Genomic DNA, 26,857 nt, shown 5'->3' with positions numbered 1-26,857 from the left:
GTTTAAGGAGATGATGACGTGGCTATAGAAAGTTCTCTAATTGGTTGATTTTTTAAACCAACGTGGACACTCTCTTTGGACAGCTTATTCTCCTTTTATTATTGTTAGATTATTATTTTTGGTTCGAAAATGAATTTCCTTGTTCACTTCATTCATTTGACACAAAAGAAATTAAAGCCTTTAAAAAAAATTAATGCATATTTTATTAATTTGTTAATTTCGGAAGGAAACAATAAATTAATTAAGGAAACATAATACATATCGATTCTTAATTAATCGGTTCTAGCAAGGGTACTGACACAAACAAAGACGAGTATTACCAATGGAATTACAAATTCCATGTCCACCGGCATGCAGCTTTGCGCAGTTCGTGTCACAGCAATTGTCCGAACACTGTTCAGTGCATAGAGTAGTTCCACTGTTGCAAGTGGGCGGTGTCGGCGGCGACGGAGGTGTAGGAGGAGTACATTGGTAAAAGCACGTGCATAATGCCACTCCAACACTACGGTCGCAGCTGCTTTCGCTTGATGGTCCGTGCTTAGTTTTACATTTCTGGTCGCAGTCCTCACAAGTGCCTAGACCATCTCTGCACAAATTCCCTTGTGCCTCAATCATAACTGTAATAACACATACAGACAAAGCATAAATATTTGTATAAAAATAGACAAAGCATAAATTGTGCAAGAATGATTAGACATTACAAGAACAAAAAGCGTATAAGATATTAAATATGTTAACTGAATCATAGTGAGAACTTGTAAAATTGTATAAGGTATATTATACCCCAAAAAAGAAAACGAAAAATAGAAGACGTAATATACCTAACGCAGACATGATAAAGAAGGTGACGAATAATACATAAGAAATTGTCCTCTCCATTTCTGATCAAATGAGGAAAAGTGTTGTGCTATTCCGTTAACAAAGGCTAAGTATTTATACAGCAGTCATGAGATTCACAATTAATACAGAGAATCATGATGTGTATATATACTAATTATGTCAGTAACTATGGTGTATATTCGGCTTTAATTGGTGATCTGATTAGAGGAAATATAAGGAAAACGTGATGCTTCTCTAAATATACACTATTTAAGAAGAATTAATACTTTCTTGGCGCTCACTTTCCACAGATAACCATTGTATCTAAACCGGTTTAATCAATGTTTCTAGGTAACGACATCGTTTTTGTCATTGCGTCCTCACGTTACTTTGGCGCTTACGTCACATCCCACATATAACCATCGAATACTGAGAACTAATAAAAAATGTGATTTTTATAGTAAAGTTGTAAGATTGTATAAGGTATACGGGAACTAGAAACACTCTTGCTTTTGGGATCGGTCTCTACAAGTGGCGAATATACTCGCTGAGGTTTAGGAGCAGAAGAGCATAGAAACAACATCAAAATCGAACCGTGTCTTTTTTTGTACTAGAGAGCTTTTGTCTGGATCCCAAAGTTGTTGTGTTCATGTCGTGAACATATTTCTGTCTCTGCAGAGCATGATCAATATGCTAAAGCAAGACACAATATGCTAAAGTTTTTGTGGTTTGCTCCGTAGCCTAACCTTATTGGCCAGCTTCATCTTCATCCTCTGTTCCAGGAGAAGCTTCTCTTTAGCTTCTTTTGATTCCAGTGGGTTTCTTGGGACAGCAGCGACAACAGTCTTAGGTGGTTCCTCATTGCTCTTGGGCTCAGCTCCGTCTACTCTAGAAGCAGCTGCCTTCACAATTGTTGATCTTCCATTCCTTTTTCTCAAGTTGTAAGCACTGAGTGAGACTCTGTTCTTTGACTCGATGGTTTTGGGATTAAGGATGAAACTGAAACCCATGTGAAGAAAAAAAAGAAAGAAAAAAGATCAGAGCTTTCACACCAAGTAAAAAGCTAAGAAATTAATGTGTTCCATAAAATGTCTTGATGAGCTTATGTTTACTATTAGATATAGAAAAGTGTACATAATACACGTGTACATACATGTATATATATACTCACATGTACATTAATTAATGAGAGATATACTTTAAGTTTGTTACATTCTTGATATTTACTTATGAGCTTTTAGCCATCCACTACCACCTAATCTGCATCAACCAGGCAGGATTATTTCAGCTTATATCCACCTATTATTGTTGATTCAGTGGCAAGCCTGATCATGATAGCTTCAGTTTTCGCCTTCAGAAGCTGGGGTAAGGTAACAACAGGGACGCAACCGTCAAGAAGATAAGTGTCAATGAAGGCGCGGCATCGATTGGTTTTTGGTTTATTAAGAACTATCGAACTTGCGGAGAAATTCAAACCTTGGAGTGAGATTCAAGATAGAGCAAAGATCGGACCAAATAGGTGTGAAGTCTTACCTCTCTTGGTCGTGAGAAAGAAAAAGAATAGTATTAGCCTAGTGGTTTTCAGACTGATCAAACTTCAGAGTACGAACCAGGGACAAGCCTATGGAGCATCCAGCGATGCAGTACATATAAAGAAATACATTTTTACTTTAATTTAATAGAGTCTCATTCACACACATAGCTTTGAGATCAATACCCAAATCGAACCAGCTTATCCCAAACCAATTTGGTTTTGATTCAGACTCGATTATATCTTAGCTTCAATTTGAAAATAGTTTTATTAAACAAATTCGATGATACCGTCAATCAACTCCAATCCAAGTTAAATAAGTATAGAATATAATATAACTTAATAAATTATAAAATAATATTAAAAATATTCGGTGAAATTCTCTTCCAACGACTGCTGTGAAACATTCGGTGATAGCGTAATGTTTGCTTTTCCCCATATCCGTAATGCCGATGAGCAATGGAATAAAACATGATTTACCGTCTCTACTCCACCATTGCAAATTTTACAGTTCGTCTCGACTCCAAGTCCTCTTGAATTTAATCTCTCTGCCACTGCCAAGGCTCCTGAGAGCGCCCTCCATAGAAACATTCTGATCTTTGGTTTTCCAGACTTTCTTTTTTAAGTCAACTCGAACTTATTCCTGTGGGGAGATTTGACCTGCTGCCGAAACTTTAGCTTTTGCCAGTAACTCATATCCAGTTTTCACTGTGTAAGCTCCATGTTTTGAAAACGCCCAGACAAAGCAGTCCTCTACTTCTCCTGGGATCATTGACCTGATTCGAGTTACTTCATTAGGCGGGAAAAGCAATGATAAAAGCTCCAGGTTCCAGTTTCCTGCGCTATCTATAAGCGCCGAGACTTTCAAGTTTATATCCTGCATCAGTTGACGGTTCACTGGCCGACGAGGAACCATATCCATAACCCATTTCTCTCCCCAAACCAATGTGGATTTCCCATTACCAATGGATTTGATCAAACCTTTTATCAGTAGCTCTCGACCAAAGATTATGCTCCTCCACGCATATGATGGTCTATACCCAGTTCCGCACTCAAGGAAATCTTTATTTGCGTAGTAACGACCCTTATAGATCCTAGCCAGCAAGCTGTTGGGATCGTTAAGTAGCTTTCATGCCTGCTTTGCCAACAAAGCTTGATTAAAATCTTCAATGTCTCTAAATCCCAATCCTCCAAAGTCCTTAGATTTGCACAGATCAGGCCAAGACACCCAGTGGATCTTTCTCTTGTCACGGCATTCATTCCACCAAAACGCAGACATAGCACTCATGATCTTTTGACAGTGATGTTTGGTCAATCTGAAGCACGACATAACATATACAGGCAGAGCCATCGCAATAGACTTAAGGAGTACCTCCTTTCCCCCAAGAGAAAGCGTTTTGGCATACCATCCAGTAAGTCTTTTACTAAGTTTCTCCCCTATAAAGGCTAGTAGCTGCTGTTTTGAGCCACTGAAACATTCCGGCAGACCCAAGTACGTCTCTGCCCCTCCTTCATTCTCAATTTGAAGTATTTCAGCTAAAAGCCGTTTCATCATCGGATCAATATCTGCACCGAAAGTTATCGAGGACTTTTGAAAATTGATTTCTTGTCCAGAAGCCTTGCCATACAAGTCCAGGCAGTGTAGAAAGTTGGAGCATTCTCGCAGAGTCGCCTGGCATAGGAAGAGACTGTCGTCAGCGAATAGAAGATGTTGGATAGGAGGACAGTTTCGCGTTAATCTCATGCCTGAGATCTCTCCTTGCATCTCCGCTCTCTTCATAACATGTACCAATGCCTCTGCACATAAGATAAATAGAAAAGGAGAGAGCGGATCTCCTTGACGTATGCCACGTTCCGGTACGATTCTTCCATGTGTTTGACCATTGATGAGGACAGTATACGAGACCGAGCGAATGCATAGCATGATCCACTGTATCCACTTACTATCAAAGCCCATTTTCCGAAAGAGCACCTCCAAGAAATCCCATTCCACTCGATCATAAGCTTTAGACATGTCTGTTTTGATCGCAATGTAACCATCTTTACAGTTAGGATTAGTTTTCAAACCATGCACCATTTCATGAGCTATAAGTAAGGGGAAGACGTGCTATTTCCCCACCAGAAGTATCGTATCCCTCCATATGTCTCTCAAACTATGATCTCATCTTAAATGTCCCCGAAACGAAAGTTCGAAACCTATTTCCCCATGAAACTCAATTAAATATTGGTTAAGACATTTCTTGGTATAATCACAAAACCAAACCGAGAAAACACGGTTTAATTAACCGAAACGGTTCGAAACTAAACATAAACCCAGATTGACCCGACCCGTTGACCCGCCCTCTTTAAAATCAAAAGATCGACTTCCCGACGAACAAGAACCCTAAATCTCATTAATCAACTTCGATTCTCTTCTCCCCCCTAATTTCCGACTGTGAGAGTAAAGAGTGATGTCTGGGTCTTCAAATGTCGTGTCTGGAGCTACCTCTGGAGCATCAAATGCGCGTAGAAGAGGTGGACGTTTTGTAGGTGTCCCAAAGAAATGTTGGTGTGGTGAATCCATCATTCCCTTGATGTCAAATTAGACTCCTAATCCTTACAGGAGATACTTTCGATGTGCATATGCAGCAAAGAAGAGGGTAATTTAGTTGTTATTCACGATTAGTCTTGTTTAAGAAAGTTACTAAAATCGCTTGAATATGTATGTGTATGTGTATTGTTTAGCTGGAGAATGATGATCATAGATTCAAATGGATAGATGAGGCAATATTGGAGGAGTTAGAATCGCTTGAATGCAAAAATGCAAGTATTGAGCAGTATGTGAAAGAGATTGCAAGAGAGAGATTGGTCGTTGAGAAGGAAGTTCTTGATCGAGTTGAGGCACAAGTTCTTGATCGAGTTGAGGCAGTACTGGCTGAAGAGAAAACAAAGATGAAGAAATTGATGATTGTCCTAGGCATTGGAGGTGTGATTTGTGTTGGGTCGATGGTGCTTCTCTCGTTCAAGAAATGGTGAAGCTGGATGAAGAATGTCTGTGTGTTGAGACTGTGTTGAATCTATGTTTGTTTTTCTTTAGTTATGAACTTGAATCTATGTTTGGTGTTGTAAGAACTTGCATCTATGTTTCTTATGTAGGATGATGATTTTAAAAGCTTTGTGATCACTTGTTTTAGAGCTTTGTGGTCATTTGCATTGAAAAGAGATAACAAGAAATTATAAAAAAACAATGAAGCCAACATAAACCTGAGCAAGATAATGTTTAAATAGATACCACCATCCCTAAAGACACATCGGTTTGAACAAAAGAGGGTTACATAATTTTAAAACAATTTGAGACACCAAAACCCACAAATTCCGAGACTCTAAAAACACAAAAGCTGAGAGACAAAACAACACCAAATCCGAGACTCTAAAAACCACAAAAGTCGTGACCACCATCAACACATATCTTCATATCCATGGATGATATGACAACCAGCTTGAGAAGAAGCTTGCGAAGCAGCTGGAGAATGAGCTTGAGAAGCAGCTGGAGAAGCAACATGAGAAGGACCAGCTCTAGAAGCCTACCAAAAATGAAAATTAGTGAATCTTTGTTTGAGCTTACCAATGGTGAATTAGAAACAGAACAAACCTGTTTTTTACTATGAAACCTTGAGTTGTGATCAGGTTGGCCACATATTCCGCAGTGCATAATTCTCTTTTTATGCTTTGGTTGCTTCTTTGTTGGAGACTCATTAGCAGGTTTCTTTCTTTTCTTGTCAGCTTTAGTCATCTTCTTCCTCCCCGGTTGGTCTGGATCTGGTGGAATATGAACGTCCGGAGCACCCGTTTGAGGCCAAAATCGAGCACCTCTCACCGGAACAAGGCCATCAGTATAGTTTCTTCTCCACATAGATGTTCTGAACCACTTACATACGAAGTCCTCAGCCTTAAGCTTCTTATGGAGAATGACTCCATAGGCATGCTCACATGGAATCCCACAAATCTCAAACTTCATACACGTGCAAGTCCATCTATCCAAGCTGACACGGTGAGTACATCCACCCAACTTTGCTTCATACATTCCGTTGGTGCTTCTTGTAATTGTGCATGCAGTAGCTTTCTCCTTCTCTATTTTAAGAAACTCAGTCGCATATGGTGTACAAATACCTAAGAAAATAATGTCATTAGAGATTATTAGAGATTAAAGCATGAGAGGCATCATAGAGGGAATAAAAATAATCAAATAATCTTATACCTTTGTGACCATGAGAGATTGCCGATCGTTTTGCAATCCGAGCCATGGCAAGTCTTCTTATTGTCTCTAACATAGGGACAAATGGGAGTTCTCTTGCCTTTCCAATAGTGTTATTGAAAGACTCTGTGGAATTGTTTTCCACATCTTCACAATACGGCCCCAACCTATGGTATGCTCTACACCAAGACTTCGGATTTGTCTTCATAACATCATCATATACACCAACATCGTAATTGAAAATCCTATCCAGCCTTTCCTTATATTCTGCTTCGTTGTAACTCCATGCTAAGCTCCATAAATAAGACTTCATGTCGCTTTTACTTCCATGTTTTTTCTTCAGATTCTCATAGATGTGTCTCACACACTTCCTATGCTCTACCTTAGGCAATTCCTCCTTAACTGCAGCTATCAAACCCTGTACCAAAAAGCCAAAAAAAATAAGCAGGTTTAATTCATATAAACTTATTCAATTAGCTCAATTTTTAAGCAAAAAAATATCATAAAGACACTAACCTTTTGGCGATCAGACACGATAACAAACCCATCACCATCATCAAGTCCTAAGTCTTCCTTTACCATCCTCACAAACCATGACCAATTATCTGTATTTTCAACTTGAACTACACCCCATGCCACTGGATATATGGCATTATCTGCGTCTCTTCCTAATGCCACCAACACTTGCCCTTTGATCTTGTGTTTAACGAAGCATCCATCAATTCCAAGCAAAGGTCTACATGTCTCCTTCCATGTCCTTCTTATGTTGTCAAAACAAGTGTAGAACCTGTTGAACTCATCTTTTCCTTCAGTATTTTTCGAAGTCTCAATCACCACAGTAGAGTCTTTGTTTGATTCAAGTATCTCAGCTGCATAATCTCGAAGACGAGCGAACTGATGATCATACTCAAACTCAATCCACTTCAGCGCCTTAGTTCTAGCAGCTTGACATTGAGCCCTTGAAACTGTGATCCCCCATTTCTCAAGAACTAGTTGTTCAATCTTCATTGGCATGTAATAATCCGGTTCTTCTCTGATTTTATCAATAAACAATCTGGCTATTTGAGGAACCTTCAGCATCGAACACTCTCCATTAGGCACACACGAATGATTCTCAACAAAGACTCTCACTTTCCAGACATTATCACTAGGCAGAACTGAAGCATATATTTTCCATTCACAGCTTCCTCCCTCATTAGAACCCACACACTTAAAGCCAATTTTCTCCTTATCATACCTGTACTGCTGGATATTGTGGCCTGTCTTAAGAGCGTAGTCTAGAACACTATCTTTGAAACCAACCCCGTTTACGAAGGTCTGCTTTTTGTACAAGCTTCCATCACCGCGTTTGATGTGAGTTACCTCTGGTGGTTTCTTCTTGCAGCCTTTCTCTTCCTCGTCATCACTCTCAGGAATCTGATCATGGCGAATACAAGGCTCGTCGACAAACTCGTTGAGCAGGTGCTCAATTTCACATTCATCTCTCTCTTCTGCTTCTTCATCGAAGGTTTCTCCTCCATCGACATCATCAACTGAAGCCATCTCTCTTCTCTCTTGTGTTTTCTCTCTGTGATCTGTAGTTCTAGGGTTCTTAATTTCAATTTTCGATTGAAATTGGGTATAAGTGAAAGGGGGAAAGGGTTTATGAGTTTGTCGCTTAGGTTTCTAATTTCTCGTTTGATTTCTATAATCGGATCTTAATCGGGTCGTTAATTGGTCTATACTGGTTTAATTAACCAAAACGGTTGAAGTTTATAGGTTTAAACCGAGTTATTTATCTTTATGGGGTTATGGCTTTCGAACTTTTGTTTCGAGGTGATATAAGTGGTTTCTTATAGTTTCATGGGGAAATAGGTTTCGAACTTTCGTTTCGGGGACATTTAAGATGAGATCATAGTTTGAGAGACATATGGAGGGATACGATACTTCTGGTGGGGAAATAGCACGTTTTCCCTATAAGTAAGTTATCTGAGATCAATCTCCCTGCTACAAAAGCTCCTTGTGTAGGCGAGACTAGTTGAGGAAGAAAGGCTTTCAATCTTGAGCATAACACGTTTGACACAATCTTATAAGAGACTGCACAGAGACTTATCGGACGTAGATCTGTCATGAGTGTGGGATTTGGCTTCTTAGGCAGCAGGCATAATTGGGTGAAGTTCCAGTCCTGCGGTATAACACCATTGGAGAAGAAGTTCTTCACCTCTGTGGTGACCTGTGGACCTGTGATAGACCAGAACTGTTGGAAGAAATGCCCCGTCATACCATCAGCCCCCGGCGAGCTGTCACTCTTGATACTCTTTACATCACGTTTTATCTCAGCATCGGTGACCGGTTTCGTCAATTTGATGTTCATTCCGTCTGTTACTCTTGGCGCGAAATCCCTCATAAGCTCAGTTGCGTCAGACGGTCGTGTGGAAGAGAAGAGCTCTGTGAAATACTTTATCGCAATCTCTCCTTTTGCCTCTTCAGATGTATGCTCAATCCCACCAGGGTCTGTGAGGCTAGGGATGTGATTCTTCATTCTCCTGGTCTTAGCCCAACCATGAAAGATCTTTGTGTTCTTATCCCCTGCCTGTAACCAGTTATTCTTGCTCTTTGTTTTCCAATACTCTTCTTCTTCTTGGAACAATTTAGCAAGCTCAAGTTTGAGATATATCATCCGCGGCATGCTGGGATTAACTTTCTTTTCTTCCTCTTCAAGTTCCACACGAAGTTTGTCTATCATCTTCTTCGAGTTACTCACTTCCCCGCGCTTCCATTTTGCTATCGCCTTACGACATGACGCAATACGATCTGATATTGAGGCGGGGTTGTTGTTATGTGGCTCATTCCACCCCTTTCTCACCAGTTCCATCATCTCTGATTTCTTGCTCCAGCGTTTATCATAGACAAATTTCCCCATACGTATAGTTTCCTTGCCAATAACACTCGTGAGAATAGGCCTGTGGTCTGAGCCAAGTCTTTCAAGGTAGTAGGTATGTGATCGGGGAAAGGTACGGAACCACTCTGAGTTCCCAAATGCTCTATCAAGCCTGCACTGTACCCAAACCTTTTCCTTTACTCCGTTGTTCATAATTTCTCTCGCACCAACCCATGACATTGTATCTCCTGAACTTGGAATTTCCTTGATACGACAATCCCTTGCCATAGACCGAAAAGGGTAAAATGATGATTCCTCTCTTACCGGTCCTCCACTCTTTTCAGCCACATTCATCATCTCGTTGAAGTCTCCTACTAAACACCAGCCCGCATTCCTGTTAAGCCCCATCGTCTTAAGATTATCCCAAACAATGTGACGTTTATGGCGAACAGGATCTCCATAGACAAAAGAGATGAAATAGACCAAGTCTCGCTGCTTCACTCTAACGTCGATAATTCTATCACTTGCAGACAAAATCTCCACCTCATGTGAATTCCTCCAAAATAAAGCCAATCCTCCACTAAGACCCACTGGATTTACCAAAAAACTGTGGTCATAACCCAATGATCTCTTAAAACCTTCTACGTGATCACTAGAGTTTTTAGTCTCTAGGAGAAACAGGAAGTCTGGGACATGCTCACGACACATCTCCTCTAGACGTCGAACTGTCAGGACGCTCCTCAAACCCCGACAGTTCCAACTGAGCGTCGTCATTGAGAACTGGATGGTTTCTGGTGAACCATCAAACCTTCAGTATGTTTGGAGAATTTCAACGTTCCCTCCATTTCCTCCCTTGACTTCCTCTTCACACTACTGTCTGCCTCATTCTGTTCCTGTGAGTTATGGTATGCCTTATGAGACCCTCTTGTTCCATTTGAGGTCTGCTTAAACCTTTTCCAAGATGACCCTTTACGCGTTGAGGAATGACTTCTCCCACTAGCACCAGAGACCGAGCGGTGATCATGGCCCATACTAAAGAGTGCTCCTGTTTTTGGTGGTTGATAATCCCCAGACTCTTCGACAGTCTCCCGATGATGTCCTATAAGACGGTTCTGGCTTGATACCATTGAGGTTCTGTGCTCTTGAGGGTTCTCCTTCCTTGCGTCACCCACATGTTGATTGATTTTTGTGGCCTCAGTACTCTCTCCACCGTCATGTGTATTATTGACACCTCTTTCTTCTGTCAATAGTTTCTCACTTTCAATCTCCGCCGTGCGAAAGTCAAAAACTCTGCCTAGCATACTGTTCTGGACGGCAGATATCCTTGGCTGTTCCTCCATACGAAGGTATGAGCTTTGAGCCCCCGGATTAGAGGATAAAACGCGTAAAACCTCCTTCATTCTGAACTCTCTTATGCGTCGTTCCTCAGGGTCAGTGCAGTTCATATATAACTGCATCTCCTCAAAGACTTCAGGAGCCACAACCGAACGAGGTGCAAAACCAGGCGGCACAGATTGAGACAATAACGGCATTAATGTGTCCACCAAGTCAGTGTGATGTTTTCGATGGATCACAGGAGTCCCCATCACTTCTTTTCCTTTGTCCGACGATGACATCCCTCTGTTCTTCACTCCTTTCAATAAAAGGCATCTTTGTTTCTCGTGTGATAGACGAAGGCAATGAAAGCACTTCTTCCTTATTCTTTCATATTCCACATCCACATTAAAACTGCCACCTTTAGCGAGATTCACTGATTTTGTATCTCTCACAGGCTGCTGTAGGTCAATGATCACTCTGACTCGAACATACTCTTGCAGGTGCGGCTTCAACGGATCGAATTCGATATCCTTAACATGACCAATCGGGTGTGAGATAGCTCGTATGGTTTTCAAGGTCAGGTAATTCACTGGTAGCTTGTGAATACGAATCCATACTGACGCCATTTGTAAGAAATCTGATGGAGGAAATTCCACCCAACGGTCCATAACCATCCCCCAATCATCAAAGGTCCAGAACCCTTGTTTCAGTACCGTCTGAAGATCTGTTTCCAGATCAAAGATGAACTGGAAACTTTCTTTAGAGAGAGCTATTCCTCGAACCCGATCATAGATTCTCCAAATCTTTGGCATCGTACGGAGCATTCTTGCCATGTTTTGGCACTCAGGGTTAAATAATCTACCAATAAGGCTTTTCCCATTCCGAATAGCAGCGCTGTAGTCCTCATCGTCCGTAAGCAGGACTGGTTCATCCTCCTCTAAAGACATTGCCTGCATCACTTTTGAGAGTCCGCCGTCCATTAGAAGTAAAAACAGTAAGCTTTCACCGATTAGAACTATCTTCAGAGCTCAGAAGTGTGTTTGAAAGGAAAGCGGCTGCTTACAAAACCCTACGAAAACACCTTCAAAGTATGAAGATTTGATGAGAAAAGAGATATTTGGCGATATTCGTGTGATATCTTGAGCTAGAATTTGGAAAATTTCCAAATTAATTCGTTTCGCAGCAAGAAACAAAACCCTTCGGTAGTTATCTCCATCCTGATTGGTCGAGGCAAACCCTCTGACTGAGGAAGAGTATTTGATTTTGAGAGAGAATCTCAGCGACATCTTTTTTAATTTATTATTTGTCCATGAGCATGTTCTATCTTTCTTTATAAATATTATTATTTTTGGTTCGAAAATGAATTTCCTTGTTCACTTCATTCATTTGACACAAAAGAAATTAAAGCCTTTAAAAAAAATTAATGCATATTTTATTAATTTGTTAATTTCGGAAGGAAACAATAAATTAATTAAGGAAACATAATACATATCGATTCTTAATTAATCGGTTCTAGCAAGGGTACTGACACAAACAAAGACGAGTATTACCAATGGAATTACAAATTCCATGTCCACCGGCATGCAGCTTTGCGCAGTTCGTGTCACAGCAATTGTCCGAACACTGTTCAGTGCATAGAGTAGTTCCACTGTTGCAAGTGGGCGGTGTCGGCGGCGACGGAGGTGTAGGAGGAGTACATTGGTAAAAGCACGTGCATAATGCCACTCCAACACTACGGTCGCAGCTGCTTTCGCTTGATGGTCCGTGCTTAGTTTTACATTTCTGGTCGCAGTCCTCACAAGTGCCTAGACCATCTCTGCACAAATTCCCTTGTGCCTCAATCATAACTGTAATAACACATACAGACAAAGCATAAATATTTGTATAAAAATAGACAAAGCATAAATTGTGCAAGAATGATTAGACATTACAAGAACAAAAAGCGTATAAGATATTAAATATGTTAACTGAATCATAGTGAGAACTTGTAAAATTGTATAAGGTATATTATACCCCAAAAAAGAAAACGAAAAATAGAAGACGTAATATACCTAACGCAGACATGATAAAGAAGGTGACGAATAATACATAAGAAATTGTCCTCTCCATTTCTGATCAAATGAGGAAAAGTGTTGTGCTATTCCGTTAACAAAGGCTAAGTATTTATACAGCAGTCATGAGATTCACAATTAATACAGAGAATCATGATGTGTATATATACTAATTATGTCAGTAACTATGGTGTATATTCGGCTTTAATTGGTGATCTGATTAGAGGAAATATAAGGAAAACGTGATGCTTCTCTAAATATACACTATTTAAGAAGAATTAATACTTTCTTGGCGCTCACTTTCCACAGATAACCATTGTATCTAAACCGGTTTAATCAATGTTTCTAGGTAACGACATCGTTTTTGTCATTGCGTCCTCACGTTACTTTGGCGCTTACGTCACATCCCACATATAACCATCGAATACTGAGAACTAATAAAAAATGTGATTTTTATAGTAAAGTTGTAAGATTGTATAAGGTATACGGGAACTAGAAACACTCTTGCTTTTGGGATCGGTCTCTACAAGTGGCGAATATACTCGCTGAGGTTTAGGAGCAGAAGAGCATAGAAACAACATCAAAATCGAACCGTGTCTTTTTTTGTACTAGAGAGCTTTTGTCTGGATCCCAAAGTTGTTGTGTTCATGTCGTGAACATATTTCTGTCTCTGCAGAGCATGATCAATATGCTAAAGCAAGACACAATATGCTAAAGTTTTTGTGGTTTGCTCCGTAGCCTAACCTTATTGGCCAGCTTCATCTTCATCCTCTGTTCCAGGAGAAGCTTCTCTTTAGCTTCTTTTGATTCCAGTGGGTTTCTTGGGACAGCAGCGACAACAGTCTTAGGTGGTTCCTCATTGCTCTTGGGCTCAGCTCCGTCTACTCTAGAAGCAGCTGCCTTCACAATTGTTGATCTTCCATTCCTTTTTCTCAAGTTGTAAGCACTGAGTGAGACTCTGTTCTTTGACTCGATGGTTTTGGGATTAAGGATGAAACTGAAACCCATGTGAAGAAAAAAAAGAAAGAAAAAAGATCAGAGCTTTCACACCAAGTAAAAAGCTAAGAAATTAATGTGTTCCATAAAATGTCTTGATGAGCTTATGTTTACTATTAGATATAGAAAAGTGTACATAATACACGTGTACATACATGTATATATATACTCACATGTACATTAATTAATGAGAGATATACTTTAAGTTTGTTACATTCTTGATATTTACTTATGAGCTTTTAGCCATCCACTACCACCTAATCTGCATCAACCAGGCAGGATTATTTCAGCTTATATCCACCTATTATTGTTGATTCAGTGGCAAGCCTGATCATGATAGCTTCAGTTTTCGCCTTCAGAAGCTGGGGTAAGGTAACAACAGGGACGCAACCGTCAAGAAGATAAGTGTCAATGAAGGCGCGGCATCGATTGGTTTTTGGTTTATTAAGAACTATCGAACTTGCGGAGAAATTCAAACCTTGGAGTGAGATTCAAGATAGAGCAAAGATCGGACCAAATAGGTGTGAAGTCTTACCTCTCTTGGTCGTGAGAAAGAAAAAGAATAGTATTAGCCTAGTGGTTTTCAGACTGATCAAACTTCAGAGTACGAACCAGGGACAAGCCTATGGAGCATCCAGCGATGCAGTACATATAAAGAAATACATTTTTACTTTAATTTAATAGAGTCTCATTCACACACATAGCTTTGAGATCAATACCCAAATCGAACCAGCTTATCCCAAACCAATTTGGTTTTGATTCAGACTCGATTATATCTTAGCTTCAATTTGAAAATAGTTTTATTAAACAAATTCGATGATACCGTCAATCAACTCCAATCCAAGTTAAATAAGTATAGAATATAATATAACTTAATAAATTATAAAATAATATTAAAAAACTTTTATATAAATAAATAGTTTTATTCATCATGAATTAAAAGACTATATAAAATTTTATATAAACAGAAACAAAGCAATTTATTTGTTATTTTACTATAAAATGATTTCATCTATAATTTTATTTTACATTTTAACATTTTGTGTTATTTTATTGAATTACATATACAAATTTAGTATTCTATCATATCGATTCAGCACACACAAAATATATCAAATCCTAATAAAATACCTAAATTCAAATTTATAAAATTTAACTAATATATAATATTGTGAATAAAATATGTTTCAATCCTGTAAATAACAAAAAAATATATATTCAAACAATCTTAAGGGATTATTTGTATAATTAAAATTTTGAATATATAAATTATCATAATCTAAACATTATTGTAATTTCCAAATACACTTATAAACAAACTTTTATCTTTTTGTAGACAAATCCGCGCGAAGTGCAGACTTGCCCTAGTCTTTATATATAAAGAGTACAATTGCTTCTGTCACAGCCTTCCACATCAGCCTCCACATATGAAAGTCGTGCGTCCTGAAGCCGCCACGGGTCCATCCACACAAAACGCGCCGTTTCATTTATTCTTCAGCATAGTGGGCTTTCTTTGGGTGTTCTGTATCTAGGCTTTGGACTGTCGAGTTTAGTTCCGTATCCGGCCCGAGAGAACAGAAGACGCCACTAACCCTAATCAGTAGGCATGGGCGTTCGGGTTTCTTGGATTTCGGTTCCATTTTGTAACACCTCCTAAATCCCATTCTAGTAAATTTACAGGTACAGATCGGATTCGGATATAACACTTCGGTTTTGGATCGGTTCGGATATATCCGAAGTAACCATATATCATTCGGATTCGGCTTATATCGGACCGGTTCGGATATATACAAAGTAAAATCTAAAATTTAAAAGTATAACATAAGAAATATATTTTTCTTTGCATATAATAGAGTATTTAAGGTATTTATTTAAATTTTCAATACTTATTGTTATATATCATATCCAAATAAATATGAAATTAAATATTTGAAGTACATATTTATAACAAATATTTATATTATGTATTAATTTGGACATTCGGATTGGTTTCCTCGGATATTTTTTCGGGTTTTCGTGCTTTTCGGATTTTCGGGTTTTCGGGTTACCCGTTCGGGTTCGGTTAATAACACTCCGGGTTCGGATATGTTTAGTAACACCCTATAAGATCCATTGAAGTATTTTTTACATTTCGGATCGGGTACGGATAGGTTTTTTTGGTTCGGATTCGGTTTGGATTTCGGGTTTCGGATTTTATGCCCAGCCCTACTAATCAGCTTCAGACAAGAAACGAAGGTTGTATCTCTGCATCCTTCGACGGCGACTCGATGTCGTGTCCTCTTTCTATCACCATCTGAAACAGTCCGAGTTAAGAGTTCGTGTTTAATCCCATCGATTCGCTCTCCCACAATGTGTATTCAAAGCATTCTTCGAGCTGAGAGGCGGTGTGGTTTTTGTATAAATATATGTGAGATTTCTCCCTTTCAACTCATCTTCTCTTTGAATCTCTTATATTCATCCTGATAGATTTTGATATGGCTAACTCCAGGGTTTTTTCTCTGATCTGAAGTCCGGCAAGTGTACCTCCGTCATCGAGGCTAGGCTCCTGCGGTTCTGGGAGGCCAGGAACATTAAATGCGGTGGGGAACTCATGTGGGTTGATATGCTCCCGGTGGATGTTAACGTAAGTCTGTTCTCCATATTTTTATTATTCATGATTCAACAATGTTCCCGCGAGCTTCTTCAGGTTTGTTCACTATTGTTTTTATATTATTGTTTTCTCCTTATATTCTTCTCCTCCTGATGTTTGGTTTTTCTATGAATTGAATTATGTTTTAGGCTACCATGATGCAAGCCACCATCAATGCTAGCGGGCTTCCGAGATTTCGGTCTAGGCTCGCCGCCGGGACGATGTTCTCCGTCTCCGGATTTGATGTGTCTGGTGTGCCCAGAATTTCCTCCTTTCTTCACTATCACCACGAGTAGAAAGATGACCATCATGAAGGCTTGAGTCATCTGTAATTTTTTCCTCAAGATCTAAAAAACAAGATTGAAGAATCTAAGTTATAAAGAAGCTTTGCAATTTGGTATTTGGAGTTTTTTTATAAATCTTCAATAATGATTTTGAGATTGATTCTTCTCCTGTTTCATTACATCTCAGTGTTTGCTATCTGAGTGTTTTTTACGCTCAAGCCAACCATCTTAACCAGAAGTTATTGGCCTTGGATGTGGAGCCTGAGGTGATGTCGCTACCAGTAATAACCTCAAGTTCATGGGAGGTAACCTTTCATTGATCTCCTACAACTTGCAGGCTGGATTTTCCTAAATGCAATTTCTGGCACATATATATACTTACTTTGACAAAGAAACAAGTGACAGTGACACCTTCATAGCCAGGTAGTTTGCTCTAGCTTTAACAATTTGTTCTTGATTTTTTTGCTTGAAAACCCACAATGTAGACAAATACGACTGTTTTTTGTAGCTTTGGTAATGGTGACTTAGCCTCTTCCCAGCGCCGGTCAATATGTTTCATGGCCCTACTCAAAATTTGGGCTTTAGCTGTGTAAAAAATTGATGAAACAGTACCTTAAAGGAAAAACGAGAATTATGTATGGGCCCGTAAGCGGCAGCTTATACTGCTTCCGCAGCGGGCTGTGCCTGCCTCTTCCACAAGTTTGATCAAATATGGTGGTGCTGATAAAATAGAAACAGTAACAGTGTCAGAGCTCAACACCTATGTGCTCAACTCTACACCTCAGATCCATTGCCTATATCTTTCCTAATGCTTATTGTTTTCACATTCATTCATTGTAGTGTTCTACTTCAGGTTGTAGTGTTCTTTATTCCTTAAAAAATAATTTTTTATTAGATCTGTCGTTATGCATAGTGCCGGTATTAGAGACCCTTTAGATGCAGAAGTCCCACGATTTGTACAAGAAATTGTGGGGGAAAACATACACGTTCCATCTGACTGAGTTCAATTTCTCCTCAGAACATCAGACCTTCACTGTTGCACTCATGTTGGAATGCCACCATCGTCTCTCTACAGCAACATTTGATGTTGATACACCCTAAACTCAGTTCATACTTTGCACACCTCTTTATTGATATGAAGCTTTACATTTTTCTTTTTAAAACAGAAAGGCACAACCAGGGCCGGCTTAAGGCTACAAAGGGCCCCTGGGCAAAAATCTTTTTTAGGCCTCTTAACTAATTAATTTTGATATTATAATTAAAATATTTTTAAAAACAATATTAAAATTTTAAAACAAAGTAACTAAATTTATAATTTTTGTTTTCAACTTTTAACTTTTAAAAACATAGATTTCTATATCACTAAAATATTGTCAAAAGTTAACATTAAAATATCACAAATAAAAATCTGGATCCTTGTTATAAAAATAAAATAATATATATGGACCCTTTATATTAATAAAATTTGATGGATTTTAGATGGGCCATGGCCGGATGTACTGTTGTCCTGCCCATTAAGCCGGCCTTGGGCACAACTATCCCAAAGGTGATATATACCTTCTGCCACATGTATCGCCTGCAATTGCTCTGATGGTGAGAAAGCAGCTATTGACCAGATCACCGGTGGTGATGACATCCTCTCACACCCCCCTGGGTTGGCTTGGGAATTTGAATCATAGCCTTCGGGTCCCGTCCCGTTTGACTCGCTGCATAGCAGGTGCGGATCGAGCGTTTTGAAAAAATCGAGTCGCGGGTGCGGATGCAGGTTAAGACGATTTTATGCAGGGCGAGTGCGGGTTAGTGGATTTTGATTCACAGGTACCCGCCAATCCGCAAAATTAAAAAAATGATTAAAAAGTCTTTTTAAAAAAAAAACTTTATTTGAAAATACGAATTTTCTTTAAAAATAAAATTAAAATTAAAATAATATAAAACTTATTATAAATATATTATTTTATAGAAAAATTAATTAAATAATTATTTTATTAATTAAAAATATAACATGTGGGTCCCGCGGGTTACCCGCAAAATAAAGCGGGCGGGTGCGGGTAGTAGTTTATCTCTTTCCGGGTTGAGCGGGTCAGAATTTAAGTAAAAGAATAGAGTTAATCCACGGGTTGGCGGATCGAACGGGCGGGTTGATCCGCGAACACACGCCTACCCCTAGGGGGGATGCAACAGCCGCTGCTGAGCAGCCCACTTCTGGCGGAAGCAATGCAGAGGAACATCTGGTTCCAGCAAGAGGAAGCACACCAAAAATCACATATCTCCATCAAGTTTTATGATATCTGAACCATGTTCGCTTCTTCCACGAATAATAACGTCTAAGCCTATCAGTGAGACAAAGAATTTGTTCAGCTCAACTGCACATATTTTCCATTGAGTGTCAATGTGTCACTGGATAAAAAATATATTTACCCCGACCTCAGTCTACTTGATCATATCTCTAATTCTATTACCACATCTAAATAAGGATTAAAAAACGATGTAATTCATGTATGATCTCTTCTGTGTCCAATGAACTTTCAATGTAGTAAAATGTGCTTATAATAATTCAGGAGCATTAACAGATTTAACAATATATGTACATATATGTACGCTTTGAACATGATGACACCCTCTCTATGTACGCACATTTCAAAAATCTTGCAAATTTATAACATAGTTGTCGTTATGTTTTCGTAAATGATCATGCAATATTACTTTCAAATATTTGTTATGCTTTCGTAATGGTGGTGACCGAGTGGCATTCTTACTCTAGGCAAAAGCTTAAAACATTTCCAATATATATTTGAAAATATAGGTGGTACAAATAAATCTTAATACATTTCCAATATATATTTGAAAATATAGGTGGTACAAATAAATCAAAATATATGTAAGACAAGTTGAAGAAAAAACTTCAAAAAAATAAATGTTTTAAGACCCTTAAAAATTATGAAATTATTGGTTCTAAAGCCAAAGTAAAATTTTATCCGTATATCTTTAACAATTATTTTAATTCATTATTTATTTGTTTTGCTCATTATGTTATATATAGCTTTTAATAATAAAAATAAAAAGTTTTTTTTTGAAACACCTAAAAAGTAAGCTTTTATTATTAAAAATTTAGGTAGACAAAACAATGAAAATAAATTTAAAATTGCCTAACGACACATATTTTTATAACACATATATATATATTCTATATAAAAAATATAAATACCTAACATATAATAAAAATTATAGGAAAATCCCTGGCGACCGACCCTAGTATATATATAAATATTTCTTTAGATTTACGCTTGTATGTTTGTCATCTTCTACTTAAACAACACTGCAGCAATCGGGATACACACAGATGAATCCATATTTGTGAGATGATGAGATCTTTAGGGATCAATGAACTTCAAAAAATATATCCGAAGTCTATAAATGTCATAATCGGAAAGCAATCTTCTCCACTAAATATAGAAGAAACCAAAGTTTGGGCCACCTGATTGTAAGGTTGAAATATATCTGTGAATAGAAAAGGAAGTATATATCATCTTGAGAGAGGACTTTTTTGTAACAAGACGAGCTCAAGTTGGGCAACTTACATCTCTACTTTTCATTCTCACGGTCATTTACAAGTACCAAGGTATGTGCCAAGTTTGTCCACTTTTGTCACTCAAGATGGGTCTTCTCATTCCAATCATGTCTAAAATGTGTGATGTACAGTTATGTATTTGGCTTGTCTGGTCGTAAATCATGTGGTATAGAAATAGTATAGCAAGATTCTCTGATTAACTAGACAAATTTTGAATAATTCATGTAGATGTAAAATTGGTTACAAAGAGAAAAAAAATATTTTCTTGCGTATAACTTTTATCTATCTTAATGCATTTCATTATATATGCATGTACTTATAAGTATACATTATGAAAGTAATATGTAAAACTAGTCGCACACCATGTGATTTTCATTGTGGTAGACCTATAAATTGCTTTCTTTATGTGTGCCTTGAAATGCACTGAATCAAAATTAAGAGTCATAATGATAAATTCGCTAGTTTTAGTCCACATTTTGTTTTGATCATGTCTCCCCATGCAGAAAGGGGATATATATACATTCATGAATCATGAATCTTAACGCAAATGACGTGGTCATTGTAATATTACGTTTGTTAAGAATGTGTTCCTTTACTCGGATACGAAAGAAATATCAGTTACTTTTCGTGTTGAAAGAGTAGATCTCGAATTCGTTAAGAGGAAGAGCTGCAGGATGTTTGAAAAGATTAACAGTCAACCTTCATATACGCTCATAATAAATGAATTTGAAGCTTTAAATGATGTGGTGGTGTGTTGAGGTTCTAAACGTCTAGAACCGACATATATCAGTTAGAGAGTATATTGGAGAGACTATCGTTTTTACAATAGTTAGAGATAAGGATGAGAAGATATGTATCTATCTCTGTTTGGCTTGTGTATATATATCGATGTAACCTCAATGAAGTAAATAACAAGTATTCTTCTAGTCTTTCTCTTGTTTGTCATGGTATAAGAGCCACCCAAAAATTAAAACTTGGTTGTGCGTTCTTTGACGAGAGAAACATGGTTGATGGAAAGGACGTCGTAAGTTCATCAAGTGTAACAGTTGAAGGCGCAATGTCGCCTTATTACTTGGCTCCGTCGGATAACCCTGGCACAGCGATCACGCCGGTGATTCTGAATGGAGAAAAATATGCCGAGTGGGCATCAGAATTTGAAAACGCTTTACGTGCTAAGCGTAAGATTGGTTTTGTGAATGGAAGTTTGAAGATTCAGGATGAGAAAGAGAAGCCCGTGGAGGCAGAGATGTGGAGGAAGGCTAATTCCATGATCGTCGGTTGGATTAAGGCGTCGATCTTGCCAGTGATACGATCAACAGTGTCGTTTTCACCTGACGCATACAAGATGTGGACAGAGCTCCGAAAGCGCTTCTCTGTGGGAAGTGCTGTCTGTGTGCATCAGCTCAAAGCAGAGCTAGCTTCGTGTAAACAGAGTGGATCCAGCATCATGGATTACTTTGGAAGGTTATTTCAGAAGTGGGAGGAACTCTTAAATTGCAAGCCTATTCCGACTAGTACTTGTAATGCATCTGAAATCTACGCAAAAGAGTACAAGGAATAGAAGGTGCATCAATTCCTTATGGGCCTCAATGAAGCAAGATTTAGCAACGTCTGCACCAACATCAGTGGGATGGAAGTGTTTCCAGATCTCAACTCTGGTTTATCAACGAGTGGTCAGAGAGATGGAGAGGTTGGGTGCTTCTCGTCTTGATTCGAAAGAAGCGCCAGTTGGCTTTTCTGATACAAGAGTACAGAGAGATGGAGAAGATGCAACTACGGGAGGCGTAATGGCTGCAGTGGCATGTAGTCGAGGATCAGTGGTGTGTAGAAATTGTGGTCGTGCTGGCCATGAGAAGAAGGAGTGCGGGCAGCTTATTAGATTTCCTGAGTGGTTCACTGAACGGAATCAATCGAGTGGAAGTGGAGGTAGAGGTCGTGGTAGATTGAAGTCCAACTCCACGCGAGCAAATGTTGTGCACGTACAAGGCGGCTCGACTGGAAGTTCGTCTACAAAACCAAGGGAATTCTATGCCACAGTTCACTGTAGAGCAATGGGCGTCCTTGACATCACTGCTGGAGCGTCAAAAGCCTTCTCCAACTCCTAATTGGTTAAACGGTACGGTACAAACTGGTGAGGTTATTATAGACACCAGAGTATCACATTACAGGAAGGGGGATGTTCTATTACTGGTTGATGTACGTAGTATCATTCCTGTCATGTGAGCTTTGCAGACGGTAGTCACGTGATGGCTACCAAGAGTGGCAGTTTGAGATTGTCTGCGAGTTTATTGTTGGCAAATGTTCTATTTGTTCCTAATCTGAATTGTACTCTATTGTCTGTAGCGAAATTGCTTCGAAAAACTGGCTGCTTGACAGTATTCACAGACACTTTGTGTATTTTGCAGGAGCATTTTACGAGGACTCTGATTGGAGCCGGTGAAGTCAAAAATGGTGTCTATGTTTATCGGGATGTAACAGTAATGAGAGGTCACAGAGTAAAAGCTTCTGAAGATCAGATTGTGTGGCATCGTCGTTTTGGACATCCTGCTTATGGTGTTTTGAATTTTTTGTCGTTTGTTTCTGGTGTTAAAGACGTCCCAAACAAGTTTGGTGGATGCGATATTTGTTTTCAGTCTAAATCAACTAAATAAATGTTTTTTGAAAGTCTTAATAAAAGTTTAGCTCCATTTGATTTGAAACATGTTGATCTTTGGGGCCCCTAACATATGGCCTTCGATTTCGATTCAGAACAAACCCTTTGCCTTTGATTTCGATTCAGAACAAACCATTCTCCTCCCAAAACACTATCAACGCGACGCGTGTCGTTACAAGAGGCGTATCTTATGTCCCCTAATTAAGAAACGTTGCTTAAGTTAATTGTTTTTTTTTTTTTTTTAAATTCCTAATCAAATTAAAGACCTAACTAAGAGCCCCGATAATCATGGTCTTAAGAAAAAAGTTTTAATGACTTTCTTATTAAATATTTTTTGTTTTGTTTTGGTTCTAAAGTATAGAGAGACGTAGGAAAAAAAAAGAAATGCAACGAAAAAAAAAAAGTAAACCAAAACCACAATCCGGTTTATTGAAAACAAATAGGCTTGAAACCAAAAACAGATTAATGTAATGTCAGCAACATGTATTTTTATGTTTTATCTAATATCATATAGAATTAAAATATTAATCACATTGAAACTATAACTAATAGTGATTGGTAAACATAATTTTATTAAATTAACTTCATAGTAATATTAGTTAATGTTATCATACATATATTTCACTATAGTCAATCATATTTTAGTAAATAATTTATCAATACAAAATGTCACTTTTAAAAATTATTATTATTTAACAATATACTTATTTAATATATTTATAAGGAAAATTTCTATAAATAAGGATAAAAATTCTTAAAATTATTATTATTAAAAAGTTATAATTTATATATTATAACTTATGTATGTTATAAATTAATTCACATATAAATACTAACGAAAATTCTTACAATTATTATTATTAAATTAGTTCACATATAAAACTTTATGACATAAGCGGTCGTTTGGGTGGATTCTCCTATGGACCAGCCCTGGCTACTCTAGATCAATTGCAAGTCCCTAAAACTATGGATAATATTTTGATACGCCACCAATAGTCATGAGGAATGCTTTTTTTTTGTCCAACAGTCATGAGGAATGCTATGATAATAAATTGCTTGTTGCTAACAATGATCTAATATCAATACAAGTTTGTATGGACATTTAGTTGTAATGGCGATATACCTATACTCAACCCGAGTATTATTATTGATTGGTTGGCAACAGGTACTATTAAAATTGTTTTTCTTATAACTCAGCAATATGTTGCTTGCTAATTTGTACCTGTTTGACAAAAACAACAAGTAAAATGTGATTTACCATGCAATTTCTGTTTTCTTTTTATAAGTCTTGCCTTGTTTTCTTTTTGGCTTTTCCAAGTATTTTCTTTAGTATTTTCAAAGTACTATTCTTCCTTTGAAAATGAGTTGGTACTTTCTTGTATTATGCTAAAAATTTGTAATTTCCATTTTTCAGGTCAACCTATGAAAGAGAGATGTTTCACTTAACAAATTGTTGTTTTGCTTTGTGTATTCACAATGAATGGATTACAGCGGTAAGTAATCGTTTATTAAGTAATTTAGTCTTATTCACTGCTAAAATGTTATATGTCTTACCATTCCAATGCGACTGGCTAAGCAAATCCATATAAAAGAAATATGAAAAGGTGGAAATGAGGGTAAATATAAAAACGAAAAAGAGAGGAAAAAGGAAGAAAATAAGTTACGCTCACTAAAACCAGCGAAAAAATAAGTGTGAGTTTTGCACTGTTTAAGGAGCCCGTGCGATATCGCACGGGAGCTCCATTTTGTAAAAACAATTAAATCACATTTTATAAATAAAAAAATTTTGTAAAACTTTTTTACAATTGCTAGCGAACATCATAAGAAAATAAGACGATTTCCGACCGAGTTACTTCGGAAATAAATCCATCGGAAATTCTTAAGGAATTTCCCACAAAAATCCGTGGAAAATAAAAATCGCACAAATCTTCGGAAAACCATCAGAAAATGTGTGTAGTTTTTGATCCAAATTAGATGTATATGTGGCTACACAAATATATGTGACGGTTTATAAATATATAATATTGTAAAATAACTAAATTATCTAAGAAATAAATGACATGATATTTGTACTCAATCTTAATATTCTTTAAAAAGTAAAATAGATATAAAAATGAATTCAACTATAACTCATTAAAAACTTATGCAAATTTAAGATAAAAACTAACAAGATGAAAAGCTACATATATATACATTTTGACAATTTATTTTATTTCAATATAACTTTTAAGATGAAAAAAACACAATCTTAAAGTAAAAGTTACAGTTTACTTATTTTGACAATTTCTTTTAAATTAATGCAATTTTATGATGAAAAATACATTGTTAGATAAAAAAAAATATTCGCCCTAACCTCCCAGACACAAGTTTCGAGGTTCAACCTAGATCCATGGCCTCTGGCGCCGGCAACTCGTTTTCTCGCCGGCGCTGGACATCTGCGTCGAGTCTACTTATCTCCGTCACTCTCTGCTTCATGTTTCATTGTGCTATCTGCTTGTTACCGGTTCGATTTCTTTGGCTATTTGGAGGAAGGAGGTCCCGACAGATGCTACGAGGAAGACAGGAGTTTCGAAATCTTCGCCGTGCTGCTACCCGCGGTCCTATCCCTTCGTTTGGTCCTTCCTCCAGCGATGAGTTGAGAGGATTCTCTCGCCGCCGCAAAGCTCTGGTCTTCGGGTTTATATCCTGTTGTACCTCTCTCTGGCGACTTTGTCCAAGCCTTTCAATTGCGTATGGAGCATCGTTCTAAACTGACGAACTCAACCTCTTCGTCCTCGGAGGGGCGCGAGTCCCACCAACCACCGTGTGCTGCTCCTCCTCATCTAAACGGCGCCAGATCTTACAGTATCACGAGTCCAGATCCGAGTCTAATCGGTAAAACTCCAATCTCTCCATCTTGTAAAGTGATGCTCTATTCTCCTCCGGGTTGTCTACGTGACAGCGGTAGTTTTCCTCTCCGGCCAAGCTCTTCCGGTGGCCTCTCTGTCGGCGTCGAAGAACATCTTAGATCCAAAGCTTCCTGGCTCGTACGGACAACGTTTACTGAGCTGATGTCTCTTAATGATTGGGCCTGGCCCATTTGTTTGATGAAGCTAGTCAGCCTGCCAAGGCCCAGTCCCATAAAAGAAAATTCGATCCAAATCCCAGTGGCTTTCCATGCTTAGGTCAGTGTTTCAAAGATTCCCGGTGGGATCTCTCCTTGCTATTTATTTTCATATCTTTCCAATGGGATGAATTTACTGGTGAAGTCACCAGCCTCGGTTCTATTTCAATCAACCTCTTCTGAGGAGAAGGTTTCACCATCATGCCCTCTTCCTATGGATAGAGGTGTCTCATCGGACTCGTTTCCGAGCGTCTGTTTCAGTTCTCTCATCGGTTTGTTATCTTGTGGAGCGGTCTCTACGGGATCTGAAGATGCAATCGAAACTACCTCGGTAGTTTTTGTAGATGCGGTCTGGACTTCAACGTCACTTTATGTGACTATATTCCAGTCGTCAGACTTTGTCGTGAAGGTTCCTTCGACGCATTCAAGCATCGTCTTGAATTCGCTGTCATCTTCGGTTGAAGATCTATCTTGCTTAGCTTATATATATGTTGTAGTTTATGCTTATTGCTTAAGAGGATGGCTAATTCCCTCTTTCTATTGTAGTGAAGAAGATTGAGTATGAATGAAAGTAAGTTTGTGTTCAAAAAAAAAAAGATAAAAAAAAAATATTACTATATATTGACAACTTATTTTAAACCAATATAAATAAAAAATACAATGTTAAAATGAAAAGTTGTTAAAAAATGAAAAGTTGCATCATCAGACATTAATAATTGAGATTCATGTTATTAGAAAGATACTTATTGAGATATTATAAGTATAGAAATTTCATAGGATAGACCTAAAAAATTTTGTGTCACAAATATAGA

At 38.0% G+C, this 26,857-nt stretch overlaps 3 protein-coding genes and 1 long non-coding RNA gene across 6 annotated transcripts; 2 read left to right on the top strand and 2 right to left on the bottom strand.

Annotated features, from left to right (window-relative positions):
- The first annotated feature begins 4,800 nt into the window (after positions 1–4,800).
- On the top strand, positions 4,801–5,365 carry LOC106369769 (uncharacterized protein At4g04775-like). The gene is made up of 3 exons (XM_048735503.1): positions 4,801–4,875; positions 4,936–4,989; positions 5,075–5,365. The coding sequence occupies exons 1-3, from the start codon at positions 4,801–4,803 to the stop codon at positions 5,363–5,365; spliced, it is 420 nt and encodes a 139-aa protein (XP_048591460.1).
- A 212-nt stretch (positions 5,366–5,577) lies between these two features.
- Positions 5,578–8,274, bottom strand: LOC106370442. Of its 2 annotated transcripts, XM_013810449.3 has the most exons (4): positions 7,101–8,274; positions 6,588–7,002; positions 5,982–6,499; positions 5,578–5,913 (listed from the first exon to the last, which is right to left on the bottom strand). In XM_013810449.3, the coding sequence occupies exons 1-4, from the start codon at positions 8,124–8,126 to the stop codon at positions 5,788–5,790; spliced, it is 2,085 nt and encodes a 694-aa protein (XP_013665903.2). In that variant the 5' UTR covers positions 8,127–8,274; the 3' UTR covers positions 5,578–5,787. The 2 variants fall into 2 exon arrangements, with proteins under 2 accessions (XP_013665903.2, XP_048592640.1); XM_048736683.1 differs by having other exon boundaries at positions 5,578–6,499.
- Positions 8,275–10,214: 1,940 nt separating this feature from the next.
- LOC125576127 lies at positions 10,215–11,741 on the bottom strand. The gene has a single exon (XM_048735502.1). It carries the CDS (start codon positions 11,739–11,741, stop codon positions 10,215–10,217), a length of 1,527 nt encoding a protein of 508 aa, XP_048591459.1.
- A 3,770-nt stretch (positions 11,742–15,511) lies between these two features.
- Positions 15,512–17,631, top strand: LOC106373270. Of its 2 annotated transcripts, XR_002653359.2 has the most exons (5): positions 15,512–16,215; positions 16,297–16,431; positions 16,587–16,834; positions 16,909–17,144; positions 17,230–17,631. It is a non-coding gene; the product is annotated as an uncharacterized LOC106373270 (long non-coding RNA). The 2 variants fall into 2 exon arrangements; XR_001274810.3 differs by having other exon boundaries at positions 15,517–16,215; positions 16,587–17,144.
- Positions 17,632–26,857: the final 9,226 nt, after the last annotated feature.

Source organism: Brassica napus, chromosome A7, assembly GCF_020379485.1.
Source record: "Brassica napus cultivar Da-Ae chromosome A7, Da-Ae, whole genome shotgun sequence".
NCBI lineage: Eukaryota > Viridiplantae > Streptophyta > Magnoliopsida > Brassicales > Brassicaceae > Brassica > Brassica napus.
Note: the sequence above shows the minus strand (reverse complement) of the source record. Positions and strands in the feature narration are given on the sequence as shown.